Genomic DNA, 24,541 nt, shown 5'->3' with positions numbered 1-24,541 from the left:
TTTAACTTGTGTGGTAACTTGGAGAAGTCAGATATTAACAAATTATTGTTATTGGTTAAAGAAGTTGGCCTAAGTACAGCACATTATCATAGTTTTTTCTTAATACTCTCTTCTCTCAATCTTTGAAGGGCATCAGGGTAAACATTGAAGAACACTATGGGCATTTGGACTTAAGATTACTGTTGATTATTTTCAGCCCGAGACACATTTTTTCATGTCTGCCTTTCTTCATAACCTTGTCTATTCATCTTTTCATTCAAAGCTAATACCCCGAAGAAGACAGGAGTTGATAGTGATACCGTTAGGTCTAGAGATTTTGTAAAGTTGTACATTATCATAACAGTATTTAATCTAAAATTAGGGGGGAAAAGGAAGGGCTGTGGTGGGGGAGTGGGGGAGATCTCTTAAGCTGTGTGTCTGCGAGACAAATTACCATATATATGACCACTACAAGCCTCTCTCGTCACCCTCTATGTAATAATACACAGTACTCCTTGGCCTTATCTCCTAGGAAGGTAATATGTTTATCAGTTTTAAACTTGTCCCATGTAACTGTGTGTGTGACTTTAACATTTCTGGTAACTTGGAGAAGTCAGATATTACAAAATTATTGGTATTGGTTAAAAAGCAAGGGCGGCGGAACCGGGGGGCACAGGGGGCACGTGCCCCCCCCCCCCCACTTTTCCTCAGGTTAAAAATGTGCCCTTTTTCTACATAAAAATTCAGGTGTCTCAAGTTAGCAAGAGGTCATGGAACCAGAATGAACACTCGGGAAGGGACGTTTCCGGCCATCTGAGGGGTTTGTAAAACCAAAAATTTTCTTGTACGCTCCGCGCCAACTGATGGTGGCGCTCCGCTCAGATAGTCGTGCATACAACTTTGCAAATCCTGGCTACGCCCCTGACTTTTAATGAATTTCTGTGGGTCAAACTCAGGCTATTTCGAATGGAAAAAATTTGTTAAGATATTAACAAGAAATAAACTCAATTCGGAAGATTCCTACATTAGCAACTAGCATGTTTTCACCTCATTTTGTCTCAAAAGAAAACTTGTTCCTTGTTTCCCAATTTGCACATTGGATATTGCAGTGCTAGTATGCATATTTTCCTTGAGGGGGGGGGGGGGGGGGGCAGGACGTTGATGGAATGATGTGTATACGCAAATAAGTTAGTACGATAAGAGTTATAAAGGGTACTCAATATAAGACTGCATCAGTCCAATCGAATTTCTGCAAAGTGCCCTTTGATGTCGGTGCCCTCCCCCCCCAGATTAAAAATGCTTCCGCCGCCCTTGCTTGAGATAGGTATGCACAGCAGATCTCATATTTGGCATGTGGCTTCATCATATTTAGTACAAAAACCCTATTGCTCTTGGTGGAGGTCAAAGGTCATATGGGGTCAGCAGAGGTCAAAACATGAAAATCTCAAAAGTCTTATCTCCAGAACCCAACATCAAGGAAACTCAGATGTGCGGTTAGTGGAATACTGTGTAAAATTATGACACTATTCTGGAGAATATCAAAGGTCATTAGAGGTCATATCTTGAAAACCTTGTAAACACGATATATCAAGAAACGTAACAACAGTAGATGTCATATTTAGCATAGGGCTTCCGTGAATTCAGTGCAAGGTCCATATTGTTTTTTGACGGAGGTCAGAGGTCACTAAGAGTCAGCAAAGCTGAAAGTTTGAAATGTGAAAACCTTTGTAATCTCTAGAATCTGAGCATCCACAGATTCATATTAGCATGGTAGATTAGGGCAATATCGTAAAGCGTTTAATCTCAGTTTTAACCTGAAACCCTTGCACACACATAATGTCTCAAGATTCCACAGGTAAAGCAAAGAAGATCTCTGCCTTTGATTTTTTTTTTAAAGTTAAGTCCAGTTAATTGTGTCTTCAGAAGTGATCCCACAGCGTAATTTTCTCTGACAGCCACTTGACCTTACACACATCAAGACCTGACCTCTAGTTCGGTTCCCCAAGGTCATTGTGCAGGCTGATATTGTCAACCAACCACTTTTGCTACAAAAGTGCTGAGAGAGTAGCTGTGGTAGGTAATTTTTCACCAGAGTTTTTTTTTTTAAGATATCTTGTAAGAACTAGGTGCAGTTTGAATCTTCTAGAAGCTTGTGTTCTACATTAGAATCTATTTCTTCTGTGACGGCAGGAACTTCGGGTTTGAGTATCTTCACTCTGGTTTGGTTATCACTTCACGTGTAGACGCATAGATCAACATAACATAAATTGTAATTACAGAAATGATATATATAAGTTAAAAGCGATTTGTTGCTATAACTCCAAGGGGAAACATTGAATTGACATGAAATCCTTCAAAAGATGTGGTTGTCATGGGAACCGAGGTTACAGGTCACGTGGTTGAGGTCAAATGAGTATGTTTAAGCGCAATTTGTGTCATAAACTCTTCCTAAGAGGCTGGGCCGATTTTCTTCAAACTGTGGGAAGGTACCCCAGGGAGCCCCCCCCCCCCTTTGTCTTGCAGACCCCCGGAACCAAAGGTCAAATTTAGTTAGCATTGCAATCGATTTTTTTTTAGCTATAACTCCAAGGGGAAACATTGAATTGACACAGAACCTTCACAGGTGTAATGGAAATGTCAAGTATTGCTTTCCCCCGATTTCCAGATGGCGTAGGTAATATAATGCAAAATGCATTGAGGTTTCGATGACTTCATTGCACGAGGCTTTTGCTTGTTAGTAACCAGAACTAGCTGTACAATAGAAATGGCCCGAACCACCATTTTGATACAATTACATTATGGAATGATAAACACAGGTCCGAGTCTACTGTACGTGGCAATACATACCTCCACCAAACACAATAGGGGTCTTGTACTCAATGATATGCATCTACACACCAAGTATTAGCAGTATCCACGATTTTTATCGATAGATGTCACATAAAAGGATTTTCAGAGTTTGACCTCTTGTGACCTCAAATGAGATTGGACCGTACAAGCAACATGATTCTTGAACTTAATATGGCAAATCCATATACCATGTAGGCCTACTGTATGACAAGTATCCATGATTTCTACCATGAGAAATCATGTTTTCAAGTTTTTCAGGCCTCGACAAATATTTTAAAAGTACCGGTACTCGCTATTTGGCGACCGTGACTAAAATTCTACTCGCCAAATTTCACTCGCCATTGCACTTAGGCAGATACATGGTGCTACGTAATTGCACACTGGAAAATTATGTTTCTGTGCAGTATGACATTTAAACTTTTTTCCCACCAAAAGTAAGTGTTGAACAAAGTCAAACATGTCGCAGAATCATAAATAAGCATGCAGCTAGGCCTACTGTAATGTCTCAAATAATTAAAAATAAAACATCGGCAAAAATACCTAGGAAGATAGCTTGGCTTCTGTTACATTAGGGCTCCAACAGTATACACTAGGTATATACCATACAGTAGCTAGGTGTGCGCGAGTCCTTGGCCTATACAGTACCTCACTGCTACTTTGATCCGCTACTCGATTAGCGCGACTTCCTACATTTTCCCCAATTATTTATCTTGTCTTTTAGCTGCAGATTGGTTCGCGGAAAAATATCGCTATTACTCCATTACACTGCCTGAACCATAGCGATATTTATCGCAATGAAAATCTGAGGTTGTAAGAGCATCTATCTTCCCAAAAAAATGCTTGCAGCAACAACAGCATATTTGTCTCAAAACTCCTTAAATTGTTGTATAGTTTTTGAATTATGACTGATAGCCAGTGGGAAAATGCCTTAAGAAATATTTTTGGAGATGTTTTGCCATCTTAACTTGATCTAAGAAATACGAAAAGCCAACGTTGGAAGATTATTTAGTCCGGTCCAGTCATTGTTTCCTTATCAAATTTCGTCCCGCAGACAATTTCTAAACGGGGAAAAAATATAGGCTACTGTTACACCGGTGTAATCGTAAATATTGTTCCCCGGTAATAATGTTTAATGAGGCATAAAATATACTGTTACACATGTTTTATCTTAAATATTGTCACCCTGTAATTAATGTTTACGGGGGGAAAATATACTGTTATGCCGGTGTAATCCCAAATATTGTCCCCTATAATGATGTTTACAGGGAACATATACAGGTACACAGGTGTAATCGTAAATATTGTGCCCCTGCTATAATATATGCATGGGGACAAAATAAACCATGACACAGTTGTATTCATAACTATTGTTATCTATAATGATGTTTATAGGGAACAAAATATACAGGTCCAGGTGTAATCGTAAATATTGTCCCCCTACTGTGATATATGCATGGGGACAAAATATACCGTTACACAGCTGTATTCATAAACATTGTCCTCTGTAATGTTTACGGGGAAAATATACTGTTTATCAAATTTTAAATATTGTCTCCTGTAATGTTTATAGGGGGACAAACTATACTGTTATGCAGGTGTAATCGTAATATTGTCGCTAAGGATGTTAACACGAGGGACAAAATAATCCGTTACCCAATTGTAATCATAAATATTGTCCCCTGCAATGATATACCCATGCTACGAATTACATGTACCCCAAATGTACAAAGTGCGTTCGTTTTAATTTTAAACGATGACGTCACTATACGAAACTCCAATCGACGGCGTCAGATATACAAACCCATCAAATTGTTCTCTCTTATCCTGTGTGTCTTAATCGTAGGCTATTCATGTAAATCATATGAAAAGGTCTGGTTAAACTTATTATGAACTTCGTGCCCATACCGAGCAGCTCTTCTGCAACTTAAAGACATTGAAGACTCGCCCCAAACCGCGTGCCGCCCTCTGAAAAAAAGTTAACTTTTGGTTGCTTGCAAGTGACGTTTTGTTCGTGTCGCTACAAAATGCAAACAGTAATGAAACGTGATACCTTGTTATCTTAAGCTGGGCCTGAGATGTCCATCGCTGTATCGTTTGTACACTGTGTTGTGGGTATTGACCGTAGCTGTATGCATTGACTGTACACCAGTGTCTAAATAGTGGTGTCTAACACTTCTGTTACACCTCATTCGAAACTAGGTCAGATTACCGGCATCAGACGTTTCTTTGTGCGCGAGTCTTCACTCCCTATAACGACTCTGAATGCCATGTTCGATGTCTTTATTATCAAGTTAACACCTTCATGTTTAAATGTAATAATGTAGGCTTCTACCTGGATAACCGTTGACCGTTATTTCAACGTTGATTCTCACAACTATTCATTGGGTATTTGGGGAAATAAATCTCGCATCCAAGCTGTCTATAATGTATCCCCTTGATACCGTTGATGCAACATTACGAAACGACCTCGAAATTCGTATTGTAATTTTTAAGACTGTTACTACGTACGTTCTACCAAAAAAAATTAAAGCACAATTGTTACTTAGTAACAGGTATACTAAAATGTTCTTGCTCATTTTCTGTCTTCAATGATTTCTTCGCCTCTAGGTTTTATTGCTTTATCGTTTGCTCTAAAACAAATTCTGTAAACAAGGCAGCTGCCAGTAATAACATCTAGTTTCTCGCACCCATTTCTGTTCCCGGGACCGCGATTTAACGTCCCTAGCCGACGGACAAGAAGAGTGCACCTCAGTAACTGACCCATTTTCTCAAACACTGATGGAGGTGCTGAGGAACTCAATTCATTATCGCTGCAGTGAAAGAAAGGAACCAAACATTCCAAACATTCATTTCAAACACAATTCGCAATGACCAGAAATACCAAATCCACCGAAGACTCCGCTCAACAATACTACAAAGCAACACATTTGAATAGGTCAAGAGAATCTGTTTCCTGGTGAGGATTTGAATCCGGGAATCTCATGATTTTGGTGTGAACATGATATAATCGCTACCGCGACAGGTACTTGCTGCATGTCACCCTCAAAAAGTGGACACCTATTTAAAATACATTATTCGCGATATATATGACCCAGTTACCTTTAAAAATTCGTCATTAATAATTGTGATAAGATATCCGATAGTACCGGGTGGTACTAGGGTGGTACTTCACTATCTCTTAAAGGGGTTAAATGTGCACTGCTAATCGCGTGATGGCATATACAAACTTCACACACATTTGTTCATTCAATTCCATAGTCATGATCACATGATTGCCATACTATTCTACGTAAACGGTAAGTAGGGTGTTAATCTCAGTTGTGTTTGCTCAAGGATATTGGTGTTATCCTGTGTCGGGCTATCCTACAATAATGACTGATTCATTCTGTAAACAATACGGCTTACTGAAATGAAACGTTCACGCTGAACTCGTTTCTTAGATACAAACTGTGTGACGTAGGCTATATGGATGCTGATTGGTCGGTAATCGTGTCATGTGATTAACGGGGCTGTCAGGTGATTGTATAAAGTATACTAATTATAGTAAAACACCATCGTCCAGTACCGCAGCAGACACTTAGTTGCTCTATATATACCCTTCATGGCGTAGTCTTCTGCCCTGCGCTAATGGAGCACACATTGAACCCGACCATATAAGCCTATAAGCAGTCGGGTCCAGACATATTAAATACAACGTCTGAACAATTTACAACCCGTCTGGCCTACCTACTTTGACCAGCCCTATCTTCACGATATCATGTTCGATTTGGCCGAGGTAATTCTGCACCGCGTATCACCGATCAGATATGACCTCGCAGGGTCACGCAAGTCCGTTAGAGTTTCCCTGTACTGTGGTGCAATGTATACAAAGTTAGTATATACTAATGCTAGCAGCCCATGTATCTGTATTGCATTGACCTACTTCACAAGTTACAACACGTGGAAAATCCCAACTAAATAACGCCAAAAATTGCGTATCAAAGGGTGTGAAGACTCGCGCACAAAGAAACGTCTCATGCCGGTAATCTGACCTAGTTTCGAATGAGGTATAACAGAAGTGTTAGACACCACCATCAAATCCCAGAAAATACACACACAGCTTGCTACCGTCGGTAATTAGACATTATACAACACCTAATTATATTCCGGCCATTTGATTGGTCAATTGCTCGTCGATTGCATGCAAAATCCGCTCTATTGCACTCTATGAAATAGAACCATGTGTTATACCTTTTTGATAACACTTTTTTTTTCAATGGTAAGAGAGCAGAGAAACCTGTCTGTTCAAAACAATCTGTTGCATGAGTGCATTTTACATCCAATTATATCCAAATTTGAAGGTATTGTATAAAACAAATAATGAATGGTTTCCATTCGAACAATAGTGCAAATATTTCATTCGTTGAAAGATGTAATTGGTTCCATTCAACGCGGCTGCGCCTCGTTGAATGGAACATTCCATCATTCAACTCATGAAATATTTGCACTATTGCACTCATAACCATTTATTATTTGTATACTAGTGTACAGACAATGCATACAGCTACGGTCAATACCCAGAACACAGTGTACAAACGATACAGCGACGGACATCTCAGGTCCAGCTAAAGATAACAAGGTATCACGTTTCATTACTGTCTGCATTTTGTAGCGACAAAAAGAAAACTTCACTTGCAAGCAACGGAAAGTTAACTTTTTCTGATCGCGGCACGCGGTTTGGGGCGAGTCTTCAATGCCTTTAACTTACTGCAAAGAATATATGGATTCAGTTTTGCTTCCTTAACACATGGCAACATGGCAAAATCACCGGTTCGACGGTTTCACTGTAACTTAAATGCAGCTAGTATAATAATCATAAAGTTATCTCCAGTAGCCTTAATCAGTTTTCATTTACTGCTTGCAATGAAGTATGCAGGTCCATTAACCTAGCGAACAATTGAAATTACATCCAATACTTAGTTGATGTTATTCAACGTAACACCAAACATACAGATGGAGAATGGGATGTATCTCTCTATTGTGATTTAGTATTAAACACGGTCAGATCACCCTTGCAGTGTTTTCTTCTATCACAGGTGTACAAATTACAGTAGCATAATGTTGTGTGTACTGATTGTGTGTACATCGTACGTGTACTGAATGTAGGCTACATTCTACCAGGGAGTTGTTATGGAAAACAACTCCCTGATTCTACTACAAAGCATCAAGATCCTCAGAGGCCAGTTAGTCGCGATTTACTAACACTTCACTGATTCCACACGATAGATCTATAAGCAGATGTTGCTGGAGATTTGATCTTGTTGTCAAGAGGGACAAAAATGACGTAATCACTGTGGCGATCAGCTGCCAGAGATGTCACCTAACGTGGATAACTTTTACCCCCTCCCCAACCCCTATATTCTCTTGATTTGTTTGTTCTCTGCAATCCCTTCTCTCGTCCTTGGAAGACGTCATTTTAGGATGATCAGATAAGCTACCAAATTCTAAGCTAACAAAAATATCAAAACTGTTAAATATCTCTTTTTGTTATTCATCACTACTATGAAAGAAAAAGTTCATAATTCAATTCAATTCGAATTTATTTTGCATACGTTATACGGTATAGTACATGAAATGTGATAACAAACTGGTATAGTTACACATATCAGGGGCGTCGGAAGCTATTTGGGATTGGTACGACAGATCAGAGTGTGGCCATCTATCATAATTATCGGGGGACGTTTGGTAGGTCAAACTACGCTTCGCGCCACCATGGTTGGCGCGTAGCGTAATGGAGAAAATTTCGAAAAAATGCCTCCTAGATTGCAGGAAATGGCACTTCCTGAGCTTGAAAACAAGACCCCTGCCATGCCAGAGTAGTCACATTTAGCCTACTTGCTTGTTTCATTTTGGTTCTTTATATTTTGCAATTTTTTTTTCTTAGTCCTACTTTTTTTTCTTTTGTTTTGCGCCATGAATATTGGTCCGGCGTTCGCCGGACCTGCCGTACCGGCTCCGACGCCCCTGCATATGAAGAGCACTAGCAAAACTTGAATGTTTATCAAAGCTAGTGACCATTATATGAACTCATCTTTTACCCCCTCCCCGAACCCCCCCCCCCACCTTCCCCACTCAAACAGGCCCACTTTGAAATACATGATGACGTAACGAACCGATCATGCATAGTAAGGACTTCAAATTTATATAACTAGCCCACGCAGGCATATACAGTTATATGTATTCGATAAATCCTATCGATGACAAATCGTTTTTATTTATCTGTCCGATCAGCTAACAGCGACAATGACGTATAACACGTGATCACCAATGACAACAAAGCAAGTATATTGCATGCAGAGAAAAAGTCAAAACTCAAATATTACGTAAGACTGGACTGTTTGTTATCGTGCAGCTGCATATGGGTATAAGGGCCCGTTTTCGTTCTGTTTCTTCAGTTGCGTTGTTAAACACCTGACAGGCTCTTCCATCAAACTTGTTGAGGCGAAAAAAACGCTGTATAGTTGGTGAGTTATGTTTTAAATGCTGTCTAATATAGACCAGGTTTACAAGAGAAGTAAAGAAGATAAACCTTCACGTAGTACTAAGTTCCTTTTTTAAACAATTTGCAGCAAATGTATAGGCTGAATTATGCCAATTACATTTCTTAATTGTCGTCTTATTGATTGAGTAAGTTTGATAGCAAAATATTGTTTACGTTACACTAACTTCCAAGTCAACTCTGTATATGATATGCTACACAGCTATATAAATTAAATACACATATGCAGGTATATGTACTTTTAAAGAAAAGTCACCCAGGAAAGAACCTGGGCACGAAAACCAAACTACCGAACGACTGCTCCGCTCTCAACCCCTGGAGTCCCTTTGCATTGTGACTGTGTGATCATTGTCGGGTGTGTATGCATGTATATGTAGATAAGCCTTTTACTGTGTAAGGTGTAAGTGTGCCGGGGAAAGGTTGAGATGTGTAGAGGTTTCGTGTACTTCTTGGTATACCATCTTCATTAATCGGGTTACAAAAGGCGAACGATAATCCCGATACAATAGTTAGCAGAAGTTATAATAGAGTCACTCGGATTCTAACTTCGTTTAGGGGGGTGGGGGTGGAGAGGGGCTGAAACACACTATAGGCCATCGTTATAAACACGTGGTAGGCCCTATATAGTAAGTGTTAAATATAAGCATCTTTTATGATTAAAAGTACTGCAGCTTGTAACGCCCTGCCTATTGATGCTTTTATGTTGTCCAGCGGGGATGGTTCGTGAGGGGGAGTGGGGGGGGGGAGGGGAGCGACACAAGTCCACATTAAAAGTTATAAACTATCATCGTCACGTCAGTAACTTTAAGCTGTTAGTAGCCTATACGAAGCTAAACATGTAAATACTCAAGTTTAGGAGTAACTCTTATATATAGACTATTGTACTAAAACATGTGCAAATGAATACTCTGAGACATAAATTACTGCATGCTATTTTCATATGAGCAGGAAATAGTGATGTTATGATTTACCTCTGAAATCTTAACTTAACATGTAGGCTAAACCATGCTTTTTATAGTTGTTTACTCACTATTTTAATTCGATAGAAGATATACCGTGTAGCAATCATGTAAGGAATGAAGACAAACATGATCGAGAAATTAACATCTCATAAATAAATGTACATAGAAGGCTAGAATATAATATGAAACTATGGAAAAACACCTTGAAATAATTCCAAGACCATGTAGATATCTGAGAAGAAAATTGAAAAGAGAAGAAATTAAGTGGGAAAAATTACAATTGAAAAAATGTGTTTGTTAAATTCTTGGATACAAAAAGGATTAATAAAAAGCAAAAAATAAAAATTATATTTGTGCGTGTAATTAATTTAATGTTAACTTTAAGTTCCTCATATAGGTCTTTATTCACAAAACATTTTAGTTTCCATGTGATGGGTGAAGGTTGATAATAATAATAATAATAATAATAATAATAATAATAATAATAATAATAATAATAATAATAAAGCTATATTTGAATGCGCGCGTCATTCGACAGTGCAGCAATGTTTCAGCGGGAATATAATCCAATGCACACCAGTGTGGCTGTTATACCTGCTACCCAAAATCTGGTAGTCTTCGTCTCGCATCTTGCTAATATATAACAAATTAAAATAAGCAGATAAGCAACAACAACAACAATAACAACAATAAATAACATGACAACAACTACTTAACAGGTCGTTTAAGATTCACTCCGCGATATTGGTCGAGGAAGTTTTGATTCTAATCGAAAGTATTGTTAATTTTGAATGCTAGTAGAGTGAAGTAGACAACCGAAAGTGGGACCTCCATTACCCACAGTCTGGACTCTTAGCTGAATATTAATTCAACTCTGCAACTTATCTGTATCTAACCATGCTATAAATGAAGCGCCAACTGACTGGTAAAAAAAATGGTAGCACATTCCAGAAGAGCCTTAATGAAAACTCATTGATTTTGATGCTGGTAATGCGTTCCTGCGCTAATTACTCTTGCGTTTAGTGTACTTTTCATTCTTCTAGGTACAAATCTTAATTCTTGAGTCCTTTAGTTTACCCAAGAGCTTATTTTAATCTTTGCAAAGCTATCTTCCGTTTATGATCTTATCTTTTCTTTGGATAATCCTATCGTTGATGTAATTATGTGTATATGCGTTGTTTCGTGCAACCCTGCAGGCCGTAAGTCCGGAATATCAAGGGACAAAGTTAAGTTACTTTATGTTTACCATCAATGCAAGCAGCAAATTCCATTCAAAGAAGAGGTATATTTAGATATATTTCTCCATTGTTGTAAGAATAGAATTCATCACCATTTCTTTAATGTATAGGTCAGAGTTGCCAGTGTGGCTTTTTGAACGCCCAAAATGACAAATTTGGCGTTTGTCAAATGTCATTGGCCGGAGGAAAAAGAAAGCTCCGGTCAACATTATTTCGACCTTTTTAAATGACCTCCCAATTTATAATATATTATAGTGTAAAATAGTAATAATCAGCAGTTATTTTAATGACGCTTAAGCGGTCTTATGGATTACAATTTATACACGTATGGCGGCATCCAATTCAACATTTTAGCTCAAATTTGGGAATCTTTTCAATTTAGAAAGTCATTTCAGATGGGAAAACCGTAGATTGCTCTTGGATGAAAAACCCACCTTACCGGACTCCCAACTCGGAACCTCCCGATTGCCGCTCAGCCTCATTGCTTAAACTTCAACCGCCTTTATCCACTCGGCCATAGCACCGGTATTTAAGAAACATGTCGCTGCAAATTGTTTAATTCCCCCAAAGAACATTGATTTCGACCATGATTTCATGTTGTTGAGTCCGAATCAAGGTTCCATATAGGCCTACGTTCGGTAAAAACACGATTTCACTGACACCCTATTGTTCATTTAAGAGACCCCAATTGCAATTAATTGCGAACCCAAACTATTCCTACCAACATGTGGGGGGGGGGCAATTGTCATAAAATAACAGCATTTTCGTATTTGACCTATTTTTACCCGATTTGACCGTACATTTGGTCGGTTACGTCACAGGAAAACTGGCAACCCTGAAGTAGGTAACCATATAGTAAGCATTATTCCTTTTCACACTGAGGGTACGGGTGGGGTCACCAAGATTCTGTCAAGAAGTTGGGATGAGGGGAGGGGGGGCTTCTCTACAGAGGCGTCAAGCGCCAGATCAGTCCCCCGGGAACAAATATGTCACCGGTGACCCTGTTAGTACCTTTATAGTTTTGGTGAAGTATATTATGACAATGCGAATACATTATTCGTGATCTCATATTTTGCCTGCCCCCCCACCATAGTTTCATGGGGCCCCTAATTGACTCGGGAACCTTGGACCTGCTTTTCTACAGGCGACTGAGTACACCGCTACGTCTTTTCAGACCCGGAAAATTTCGACCCGGAACATTTTTTCACCGGGTGATAAAATGAATGAGACTGTAAAACCTCTTCTTTAATTAGGTCGGTAGCCTGCATGAAATCTGAGTTGAAGGGGCACCGACAAATTTAAAAAGGAACACAAAATGCATGTGCTGTAACTTGTTAGATTTAATAGACAAATGATAGTGGCACAGGTGGGGTAGTTTGCACCCCACCCCCACCCCCCGCTTTGCCCTGGCTTAGCTACTGTCTTGTCTGCAATTAATTCTCGTATATTTAATGTCATATTAAGTCTCAAAAAGTCGAGTGGCAAGCTGTTTCCTCCTTATTATATTGTTTTCAATACGCGACGTAACTATTAAAAACGACCACGTATGAAAACTTTGGAAATTTTATTATTTTTCTCAAATGGTATGGGCAATTAATCAGAACTTCTTTTTATCCTATTTTTGTGTTTACCCAAAAAAAAATCTAATCATTTTCATTCATTTGGGTTAAATATTATACATTGTACTAAATTTCGTGACGTATTACATGGAACACTCAACAATTATAACGTTGTTGTAAGATACACTTCCATGCTCTGGAAGATGCGTTTATGCTCTGGTCATAAAGTACATATATTAATTTATGACGTAATTCGAATGTACTTTGTGCATAACATTACCCATATTATTTTAAGATTTCCATTACATCCCGTTATAATGTTTAACCGGTTTTACAGCACGAACGTACGTGAATATGGCATTCCTTGTTGAACCTATTCGGGAGTTCAAAACATTTCTGCGCGGTTTTTGAGGAATAGTTTGCGTTTGAATAGAACCGTTGTTAAACATTACGTAATAATATCGCGGATTTATTGGGCTATATTAAGAAAAGGAAGTACGAGAGTGAAAAAACCCTTGTATTTCGTCTTTGTGTTGTCGTTGTCTCAAGAAGAACAAAAAGAGAATTATGAAGAATTATTTTGTCTTTTTTTCTGTTACAAACGCATCTGTTCTTTAAAGGCGACACAATGGATGCAAGGTTTGCCATGTTCGTGATCTGCTTCACCTTAAGTAGCGCCCTCACTGATGACGAGATCGCTGACTTTGGCACGACGGGAATGCCGGAATCGAACACTGGGATTGTCGGTTACGTAACAGTCACAGATAATGGCGATAGTTGGACCTTCGAAAGCAACGGTGTTCCCGATCACGATACTGGTCTATGGCCAGGGATTAACCCCAACTCCATTCAGGCACAGAACAACGTTTACACCGTTCCAAAGAATCCCGTCTTCGCCGACAGCCCTTCGTGTCTACCCGGTGGTCCTATCGCGATGGCTGTTAATGGAGTCATGTTGTTTAACCCATGGAATGCTTTCGATGAGAATGCGGTCGAAGGAGATACCGCCGAAGTTTTCGATGAATGTGATGGACATCCTGATCAGAGAGGAACTTACCATTATCATAAGATGCCAGCAAGCTGCCTCTTTGAGGTAAGTTTCCTATCCGTGTTCTCTCATTATATGTGTTACAATATGAATTGACGATAAACACGTTAAGAGGAATTGTACTCATGTAGCTCTATTAAATGCAAAGGAATGGTGGATTATGTTATCTCAGTGAAACATTCCAGCATGTTAATATGGGCAGGATGAGGGGTGAGTAGAGGGGTATGTGGAGACCGATGAACGGACGAGGATCCATGAGGGGTGCCCACATGGGGATCGGCTTCAACTGTCACAAGGCCTGGCCGTTCCTTTATAAAATCGTGGATCCGCCTCTGGGGAAGAGGAAATGACTGTAAGCTGTTTGGTCATGCATCGCATAAATCGAGGTCACTGCCTACAGCCATGACCTTCCAAAAAATGTCTTCAAATTCAAATACATTCACATTGCTATCCCATGTGATTTTTCTCAGCGACAGTTTAAAGGCAATGAATATTCTCGACCGTTCATTCATACTTAGTAAAGATTCCTAAATCCTATTGGTCCATTCAGGTCAGCTGACCGTGGTTAATCCTGTGAGTAACGCACCGTAAAATTACGGGGCATCACTTTAATAAATCTTTGGTTATATGTAACCAAAAATGTTTTGTTTTATGATTTTTCCGCCACACAAATGGTAGTGTATGAATGAACGGGGTTAATCAACGGTCTAGCGTGCGTTACTCACATGATTAATGCACTCCGGGTGTTAATGCTATCGCTGGATGCACTCGGGCTCCGCCCTCGTGCATCGCTTGCATTATCCCCCGATCGTGCATTAATCCTGTGAGTAACGCACGCTAGACCGTTGATTAACCCTTTATTCATATATAGGGATAATAGGAGACAAAATCTACCGTACTCAATCTGCATATTTGCGAACAACAGATAATAGGTATGCGAGATACTTCTAAGACTGATCTGGTGACAAACATTGTGTCACTTATAATGAAGAGAAGTTTATTCCACACTGCTAGTTTGAAAAACCTCATCTCAATATTTGGTCCTCCCTGACTTGAGATGTGGTTGATTGAATGTAACATATTTCGACTGGTAGAAGGTCTACGATGTCATCTGAGTAAATAGTCTTTAAAAGGATGACTTAATCTTTATAATCTTCTCGTTGACTTATCAGTACAACCTGATAGCCTATAGTTAGCATGTTTGCTAAGCTCTTCTCTGGAATTTCATCAAATGTACCATTTTTGGAAAACAAAATTATTTTCCTCTGTGGATAAATGATCGACCATGATAAATGCAAAGACACTTTCAGCTGACGCGCCTGGATGACATCATCAATTTTATTCTTGCCAGATGCATTTACAAGACATCACATTCAAAAAACATAAACTTCATTATCTCGCAATACAAAAAGCATATACGAGGATGTGATTTTCGTCTAGAGATTCAGACAATATTCAGCTATTTTTACTAAAACTTCAGCCACCAGAAATCCTTTTTATAGCTTGAATTGGGCTATCTTAAATAATTTCATCTCGCACCTGTAAATATCGTTTTGTTATTTTAGTTTATTTTCCTGTTTAATTTGTTTTCACGATATAGGACGTCGGAGGCGAACCTTCACCTTTGATCGGGGTAGCGTTCGATGGGTTCGCGATCTACGGACCAAACGACGAAAATGGTAATCGCTTGACTTCTGCGGATTTGGATGAATGCCACGGAAGAACGAATTCCGATGGCGTTTATCAATATCACACTACCACTGACTTCCCTTACATTCTCGGATGTTACAAGGGTACATCAACCCGGATGACGCCCCCAGGAGGAAACTGTTATTTTGCAAGTGACGCCAACTCGCTCGGTAACATTCAAACTGGAGGTAATGAACCCGAGGAGAACACAGTTCCCGCCCCTACAACGGCATCTAACTGGGCAGTTTTGAGACTCCCATCGTCTTTAGTAATTCTAGTTTCTTCAGTACTAGCAATCATGATATCTCGGTCATAACATTTTGTGACGAACAGAGAAGTTAATGATATTTGATTGTCAATTGTGAGAAATAATTGGTAGAATTGGTGAGATAAAAATGAGAGAATGACATGGTATTAAATCGCTTGATAGTAATATTTTAAGGACATATTTTTTTACGATCTTAAGAAAAATCACTAAATACTGGCAACGTTGCGTTTAGAGTTAATTATAGACCTATAGTTTATAGTCTAAATATGATACGGAAGTCAGAATTCGCCCTTTGACGTCAAAACTGTTTATCTGTTTCTGGTGAAGGACTCCCGAACATTCTACAAGCAGGAGTCGGCTTGAACAAACCCAAGAACGCACACCTCCTATATACAAAACCATTTGATTCGCTTCTGGCCCTTCCATAAACAATGTTTGATGCCCCTCCCTAAATCAAGCAGGGGAAATTTCGAAATTGTGCACGCCCCTGAGTCAAAGTCAGAATTAAAGAAATTACTCACCAAAAGGAAATTAAAATAATTGAAATACATCTCCATTTTATTTGTTTGTATAAACTAACATGATCCAGATGTATATGCATAGAGTACTGACATGCGCAATTTGAAATATATTACTAATTACAATATGATATATATGAAACAAGAATTATTTGCCCGCTGTTTACCAGTTGTTTATTTTGATCCTTCAATCTGTAACTTGCCATGTTTATTTATATATACACAAACTGATCCTCTTTAAGGGTTTTGATGGATGTTAATGTTTTCATCAATCAAAGAACAATTTTATGCAAACTAATTTAACAAAGTAACACTGTATCCAATAATTTACAGAAATAACTATGCATAGAACATACTGCAATAAATAACCTCAGGAATTAATTATTTCAATCCTGAAAATGCAACTCAAGTTTTTATTCTTAATATTACTGCTATTCGGAATATGAATTACAAAACTCCTTTTGTCAATTTCTATTATGGCAAATTATGAGAACACTTTCTGTTGTTTACTTTTAATAATCATGAGGATACTATATAGCAGTTGTTTGTATTCTAGCAACCTGTTTTATGCCAACAGTTGCGTATAGCTATAGCGAGCTATCAAAAACTGAGGGACAGATAACCGATGGCAGCTGGGATCATCACCAGAAGATTGTCTTTGTTTTATATTGTTGGGGTGACCCAGATGGGACATTGACTATTTTTTATTCAATTTTCAACTCTTTGTTAAACTAGTTACCGGTATTAACCATACATGAATATTCAATAAAATGATACAAAAACTTAAAGTTTGTTTGTTTTTGATATTTTGTAGCGTAGTTTATTGGTTTATTACAAAGGAGACAAGCTAAACAAACTCTCATGCATGTTATATACCGTAACGTTCAGTATAATGTAATGGTTGCTTACAAGTAAACCTCTTCACTATGTTCTCGTATAAACAGTCCCCTGAATAGCAACAAGAAAACCACCAATAAGCAAATAGGTCGTTTCTATCACCGTGTCTGTACACAGATCTGTTGAGAAGAGGGAGATTTAATTTCTACATAAGATATAAGATATAATCATAATAATATGTAAAATTCCTTTTGACGTACAAGACAGGGAAGCTCATTACACAATGTACTTTGATTCCACGAAATACAGCATCTGATTTTGTGTTCCTCTTGTTTTTCCTCTGAGCTTATTTATTTATCTTTGCCAACCTAACGTATCTCAAAGTTATCTCTTATTATTTAGATAACTTACTGCGTGTACGTGTTTCGTCATGACCCTGGGAATTATCTGTCTTCTACATTCCACCAGCTATCTAGAAAACGAGCAAGGTTCATGAATGTCGTTTATACCACAAAGTCGGCTTCCTATGTAATTAATTACGTAACGTAAGTTTTATACCTAATGAATTGTATAAATATCGTACAGAAAATATGAATGATATTAGCGAATTAGAATGATGATACCGAAATGTTTGTCCTTTCAGAAATGAAGACGTTACATTTTGTAATTTTGTTATTAGCGCATGATTCAACTAGTAAGTGTTGAATCGTCCAGTCACGTGTCTAGACAATATAGCTCATATATCGCAACTAATGTACACTCTCACTTTAAGTGACTTCACCCAGGGAGTTGTTCCATAACAGCTCCCTGCTTCACCCCGCAGAAAAGTTAACCAGTGAAGCATTCATACGTTAAACGCAACAACATGTCTCGACAGAGTTGTAGCGAGTGATGCATGTGTAAATCAACTTCAACGTACTTCAACGTAACGGTAAAAAGCAAAACAAACAAATAAATAAATGAAACCGCAATCCCTGAAATCTTCCTGTTTACATTTAAAGGCTTTCCAACATTTCGACATACTCAAGCAAAACAATGTTCTTGGATCAGCAGGCCCCCCCCCCACCGACCCCCCGGTCCTAAAACAAAGGCACTAATTTTGGATTTTAATTTGCACCGTTAGTAAGTTTTTAGCTTTGTTCTGATTTTTCTTCAGAGACCTTGTTACGTTTTGATTATCAATTAATAAATTTAAGAAAGGAAATTTGCATCGTTCCATATATATATATGGAACGATGGTGTAATACAAGTATGTATATAAGAACATTTAATTTCACTATTAATGGTATTGCAGAGGCAAGTATAGCCAAGAAGAACGACTATGCTGATGTCGAAATTATGCAAATTTCGACACGTTGCTTAATTTCTTACGTTATGAGATTACCGAAATATTAAGTACAAAACACAACGTCACGGTATGTCATATATGTCATATATATGTCATATATGTCATATACGTCATATATATATATATATAGCAATTTTAGAAGAATAAGTAGAAATCCTCTCTCTTTTTGGAGAAACTTGCGATAGTGCTTGTCTTATTTGAAAGTCGAAAACTTTCCCAGTTTTTAGAGAGACCAGCTGGAGACGAATCGAAAAGTGTTACTTAGTTCAGTATGGTCCCAAATGATCAAACACATTCTAAAATCTTCCGTTAAAATTTATCCTTAAGAAAGCTAAACCAATTTTCGAATAACTGGAGTGGCAAACACTATGCAAATATTACTCTCTCTGAAAGATTTAAAAAAATAATTATATTTGTAAAGTTATTGTCATATGCTTTTTATTTTTGCACTTTTTTTTTTTAATTACAGGTTTGAAAACCGGCGCAGTCTGACTTCTTTCAACATGAAGGGATTTCTCTTCTTAGTGGCGCTATGCGGGATCACATTGTGTGACGCAATCACTGTGGACGAAAAAGAGTACTTTGGCAGCACCGGTATGCCAGAAAAGAACACCGGTATTGTCGGGTACGTGACGGTTACTAGTAACGGTAATCGATGGTCATTTGAGAGTAACGGTGTACCGGATCATGACACCGGGGCTTTTCCTGGAATAAACCCAAATAGCATCGTTGCCGGTTCTAACGTGTATAATGTACCTAAGAATCCATCCGTCGCGAGCAGTCCTTCGTGCCTTCCTGGTGGGCCAATCGCAATGGCTGTTAATGGTGTTATGATCTACAATCCATGGGACGCCGATGGGGAAAACGCGGTAGAAGGAGAGGGTGCTGAAATATTCGACCAGTGTGACGGGCATCCAGATATGCGAGGGACCTACCATTACCATAAGATGCCTTCCAGCTGTTTGTTTGACGTAAGAGATTCTTACTTCTCGTTATTGTTATATTCTCCACAATATCACATAATATTAGATATCACAATATCAAATACCTGTGTCGCATTGCCGAGATGTGGGAGGGAAGGAGAGGGGCTGGGATGGGATGGAGACATAGGGGAGGAATACGGGTGCCGTCATTACAATGTTGAACAGGTTCAATCGGGCAGACATAAGATATATCTAACTTACGCAAGGAGGCTGTGAATCTGTACGCACACCATTGCAAGATTAAGGCCTAATCTCCTTCCCTCAAATTAACAAATGAAAAATATCTCCTCATCTACTTACCCCTCCCCCTCTTCCCCTCCCTCAACACCCTTCTCCGCGCCCACGTCCGCTTCGAGGTTTGCCAAGAATGTGAGTATTGTATGTGAGAACCAGCTTATTAGTTTTGACGCCCAGATCCCTCCTTAATAATGTTTAGGTGCTGATAATTCAAACATCTATTCTGAATAATCTCCATTATAGACTACATGACTGATATACCAACATCTAATTGTAGAAAAATTCATTGTATCAAACGCGATATATTATATCACCTCCATGTGCGTTGAACTTGATCAATTACCACCACATAACAAAATAGTGCATCGCTTTTCCACCCGAAAAGCTTTATACACCGTGGATAATGCTCAAAAGATACGGTGTAAGATATACAGTGGTTGAGAAATTACCTTAGCAATCGTTATCAGTACGTAGTGGCTAATAAGTACGCCTCCAACCTAAAACAATGTTGTCTATGGCGTACTTTAGGATGTCAATTCTTGGTCCTACTTATATTGATTGCATTTATGTTAACACCCTTCGTCGTTCAAGCGATAATATCTAAGTAATTCTTTATACTGATGACACTAACTCATCCATTGTCAATTTCTACTACCGTTGAAGATGAGGCCTGTAATGTTTTGATTTGGTTTAAGGATAACAAACGTTCACTAAATGTCATTAAGACATGTTCTTTCATGTTTTCTACTCGCAAAAAGTCCACTCCATCAAGCTGCAAGGACTCAATATCTACAACCAGCCATATCCAATTTTCTGATCTTGCTAAGTTCTTCGCTGTTCACATTGATACTGAATTAAAGTTAGCAGCACCACATTGACTGTGACTGCAGTCGGTATTCTCAACCGGCAGAGATTTCACCTGCCCCCCCCCCAAATATTTTGTTAACTATAAGTATTCCATACGTTTCCTATATATCGACTGTTTGTATCTGGTTCAAAGGTCCTAAGATCTGGAAGTCTTTAAGTAACCGTCTCAAGTCTGAACATACCTCTGCTAACTTTAAAACTTGTTACAACTCTATATTGTTAACTATAAGTATTCCTAACGTTTCATGTCGATAGATTATTTCGTCTAATTGTTCCAATTTACCTCTAGCCTGGTTTCGTGGAGATGTGCATGGGTACATGGTGGGGTGGGCGAGCGGGATGTCCTTTGCTTTTTTATCAGTTCTTACTCCATCTTTGTTAAATGTTTTCTTTAATCTCCGGGAACTTCTATTCCACAAGTTTTCTAGATTTGTTACTCTTTCTTAGCAATCTCTTCAATCATTTAACTATCTTTCCACTATATGTTCTACCTCGTTGTGTTTTTCTAATACCTATTTCTCATATTTGTTATTGTCAGCATTTGATGATCTCATTATTAAGTGTTAACCTATACTTGTTTCTACTTATTGCTTTCTACTTAATTGATTTGAACTGAATTTCCTCTTCTCTAATCAGATTGTTGACGGAGAGGCCTCACCATTGATCGGAGTCGCCTTCGATGGGTTCGCCATTTACGGACCGAATGACGAAAACGGGAGGCGATTGACCTCGGCTGATCTGGATGAATGCCACGGTCGGTTGAACTCTGAGGGAGTCTATCAATACCATACTACGTCCGACTTCCCTTACATTCTAGGATGCTACAAAGGAACTCCGGTGAGAACTGGTGGCCAGAAATGTTACTCTGCCTCTGACGCGAATAGCGATGGCAACGTCCTCTCTACTCAGGCCGGTGATGAAGGTGACGACGAAGGGCAGGCCCGTCCTCCTCCTAACGGTCGACCCCGCGGTGAGAGAATCGGAGTGCGTCACCACCGTCCCATCGGTCAAGACAATCGAATGAGTAGGACTGATGGAAATCCAGGACGAACCCATTATCGTCCTTACCGAGGAGCACCACGTGATCGAAGAGATGTAGACGAAGAAGCTAACTTGAAACGCGTCCGGAGAGTGCAACCGATGCTACCAGCTAATCTCTTTCAACGGAGACTCCCCTCTGGCTATAAGGAGTGGCTAAGTGACATAGTTTTCAATCGCACCTAACGTACTTTTTTTGCTTTGTGATATCTTGTTTAGAGAACCAGGAGGAAAAGAGAAATAAAGAAAAGCCGGGGTGAATGAAATTCCATTGAATGATAGCCACCACTATAAGTCTTTTTCCTTTGTTGCGTATTTTGTTTGCTCTTATAATCTCATTTACTTTTTTTTAATGTTTTTTTTTCAACCAATTCTAGCAAAAGTCCACTTATTTTATCTCATCACTGATATCGACAGAGCAAAGCAACAATCTGTGCCTCGAAAATGATACTTTTCGCTTTCAATGAAAATTGCTTTGAAATTCATCCGTCTAAACACTTATTCCACAAGCGTATTCTTTAGAACTTTTTTTTCAAAGTCGGAAATTTACAATGTACCCTGAACTGTCTGTTTTAGTATATTCATATTAAATTGAAATCAAAAATATTCTCCGACACTTCTTCCTACCCCTTTCCCATGCTAGCTGCTCTCACCCCTAAACTCATCACCTCCCCTTTGCGAATCCGCGTTTCCTTTTCTCTTCACTCACCCCCCCCCCCGGGAAATTATAAGCAAATAGGAGGACTACCGACTATCGTATAAACGTATACAATTATAACTTCGTCAAGTATTTCTGAAAACTAAACAGCATTTCGCGTGCAGGTTACATCAGATATCACAAACAGCATGATGAATAAGTTAAAGGATATTCCAATGAAAGAAGACTCTACAAGGTAGTGCAACTTTACTGATATGTGTTTGCTAACTTTTCAGGCCGTTCCCTTCTCTTGCATCTAACACATATTGATTACCACGTTTAATTTAACCTTGCTATTGAAACAATAGCTTGTCAACGGCTGTAGAAGCCGATTGCCAGTTTATATAACATTTACAGACATATCGAAGGCCGATTATCGCGCGTGGGAAATAGCTTGAGATAGTAAGTTGTCCACTTCGCTAGTCTTGATGGTGGGAGAGCGCATGCGCGACACGTCACCAATGTCTATCACGGGCCTCTTAACCGTGCGTAATCCACGCTTTACACTGACATGTCACGCTCTGTTGCTAATTAACCACGCATTTATGGCGCACTGCCGTATTGTGGCGTATCCAAACAGACGCCTCTCGTTACTTAACTGACACGCGCCTGGTCCCGTCGCCCACGTTCCTACATGAAATTAGTGAAATGTTACCATGACGCGCGAAACCGTTTAGATGCAAATCAAAACTATAGCGCCAGATCTCTGGCACGGAGAAGTTTAGAGCGTCTCAATTGTTTTAACTGACGTCACAGAAAGAATTGATTTATTGTTTATCCCGATGTAATTATCCCGCTTTTTTCAAACTGTTTCTTGGACACGGCTGGAATTGATGTCTATAAGTGACGTTCTATCCATATAGGTTACGCAGCCGTTTAAAGATGGATTGGATAGCTGGAGACCCGGTGGTATAAGAGTTTGAAACATACAAGACGAGGATATAAACATATAAAAAAAAATGTAAGTTTATGTGTATTTACGATATTCAGGGAAGGTGTTCTTGAGATAACTTAGAAAGTAGGCTAAGGTGTTCGTAGTTAAAACTAAGTGACTCCGGTCAACACTAGGCCTAGGCATTGTAGTTTCGATATAAAATGTTACATATGCCAAAGGAATTGACTAAAACGTTCAAACGTATGGTGGTGTACGGTAAGTGCGCGCACTGTGTTATAACTGTAATAATTTTTAATCGTAATGTTAGGCCACACAGCCTGAATGAAAACGGTTAAAATGTATACAGTGGAAGACGTTAACATCAAGTTTCAATTCTGATACTCTTTAAAGAAGTATTTCACCCATTAACCGGAATTAGAACGCATGCGCAAAGTTAAGTAGATTCTTCCTTGCTTCAACTTTTTAGACTCAAGACCTCTTTACGAGTATCAATATCAATCTCCATTCAGCGATGTCTGATCAAAGCACCGGTGGAATCGCGTAGTTGAAGGATAACATTAAACCACAGAGAATAAGCAAAAGAGATCCTCATTACCCTCGACTTTTAAGAGAACACTTTATTTCTCTGTTCGCAAAGATACCGTACATACAATCCTACCATACAATGTAGGGGGGGGGGGGCTGGGTAGGTGCATGCAGTGTTATACTGACGTGCTGTTATAGTTGAGAAGGGTTTAGACCATAACCACGAAATTATCTTTTTTTCATATAAGGGCAAAATCGGTGATCCTGTGGGTAACCCACAAACTCATCCCCCACTCCCCCACTCCCCCTCGCCACACAATATCAATGCATGTGGGTTACATTGTTTCGATTCTACTAGTGAGGTAAACGCTTCAGTATAACCTTCCATAACTTGTAAATGCAAATATGGCTACCTGATGACAATATAACCGCGTATTCGTGTATATATGATGTTGTAATCGTATG

General features: G+C 39.0%; 3 protein-coding genes across 4 annotated transcripts in view; all 3 read left to right on the top strand.

The window, feature by feature from the left end:
- Window positions 1–24,541, top strand: part of LOC139967320 (isocitrate dehydrogenase [NAD] subunit beta, mitochondrial-like) — a 119,882-nt gene that overhangs the window by 27,643 nt on the left and 67,698 nt on the right. The window lies entirely within an intron of this gene.
- Window positions 9,180–22,227, top strand: LOC139967318 (uncharacterized). Of its 2 annotated transcripts, none has more exons than XM_071970982.1 (3): window positions 9,180–9,332; window positions 13,747–14,219; window positions 15,775–17,437. In XM_071970982.1, exons 2-3 carry the CDS (start codon window positions 13,755–13,757, stop codon window positions 16,177–16,179), a joined length of 870 nt encoding a protein of 289 aa, XP_071827083.1. In that variant the 5' UTR covers window positions 9,180–9,332; window positions 13,747–13,754; the 3' UTR covers window positions 16,180–17,437. The 2 variants fall into 2 exon arrangements, with proteins under 2 accessions (XP_071827083.1, XP_071827084.1); XM_071970983.1 differs by lacking the exons at window positions 13,747–14,219; window positions 15,775–17,437 and adding exons at window positions 19,304–19,805; window positions 21,558–22,227 and having other exon boundaries at window positions 9,198–9,332.
- The window catches only part of LOC139967316 (uncharacterized), a 7,459-nt gene continuing 6,377 nt past the window's right edge, over window positions 23,460–24,541 (top strand). The window contains exon 1 of the mRNA XM_071970979.1: window positions 23,460–23,617. The gene's annotated coding sequence lies outside the window, so the exon portion shown is untranslated. The remainder of the gene's footprint in view (window positions 23,618–24,541) is intronic.

The sequence above is a fragment of the Apostichopus japonicus genome, chromosome 5 (assembly GCF_037975245.1).
Source record: "Apostichopus japonicus isolate 1M-3 chromosome 5, ASM3797524v1, whole genome shotgun sequence".
NCBI classification, from domain to species: domain Eukaryota; kingdom Metazoa; phylum Echinodermata; class Holothuroidea; order Aspidochirotida; family Stichopodidae; genus Apostichopus; species Apostichopus japonicus.
The sequence above is the reverse complement of the archived record's forward strand: the minus strand, read 5'-3'. Positions and strand labels throughout refer to the sequence as shown.

What these genes read in the sequence shown, in the direction of transcription:
- LOC139967318 (XM_071970983.1), top strand. Translation starts at nt 19,338, where the DNA reads ATGAAGGGATTTCTCTTCTTAGTGGCGCTATGCGGGATCACATTGTGT. An exon ending in CTTCCAGCTGTTTGTTTGAC is followed by an intron (nt 19,806 to 21,557) that starts GTAAGAGATTCT and finishes TTCTCTAATCAG; the next exon opens with ATTGTTGACGGAGAGGCCTC.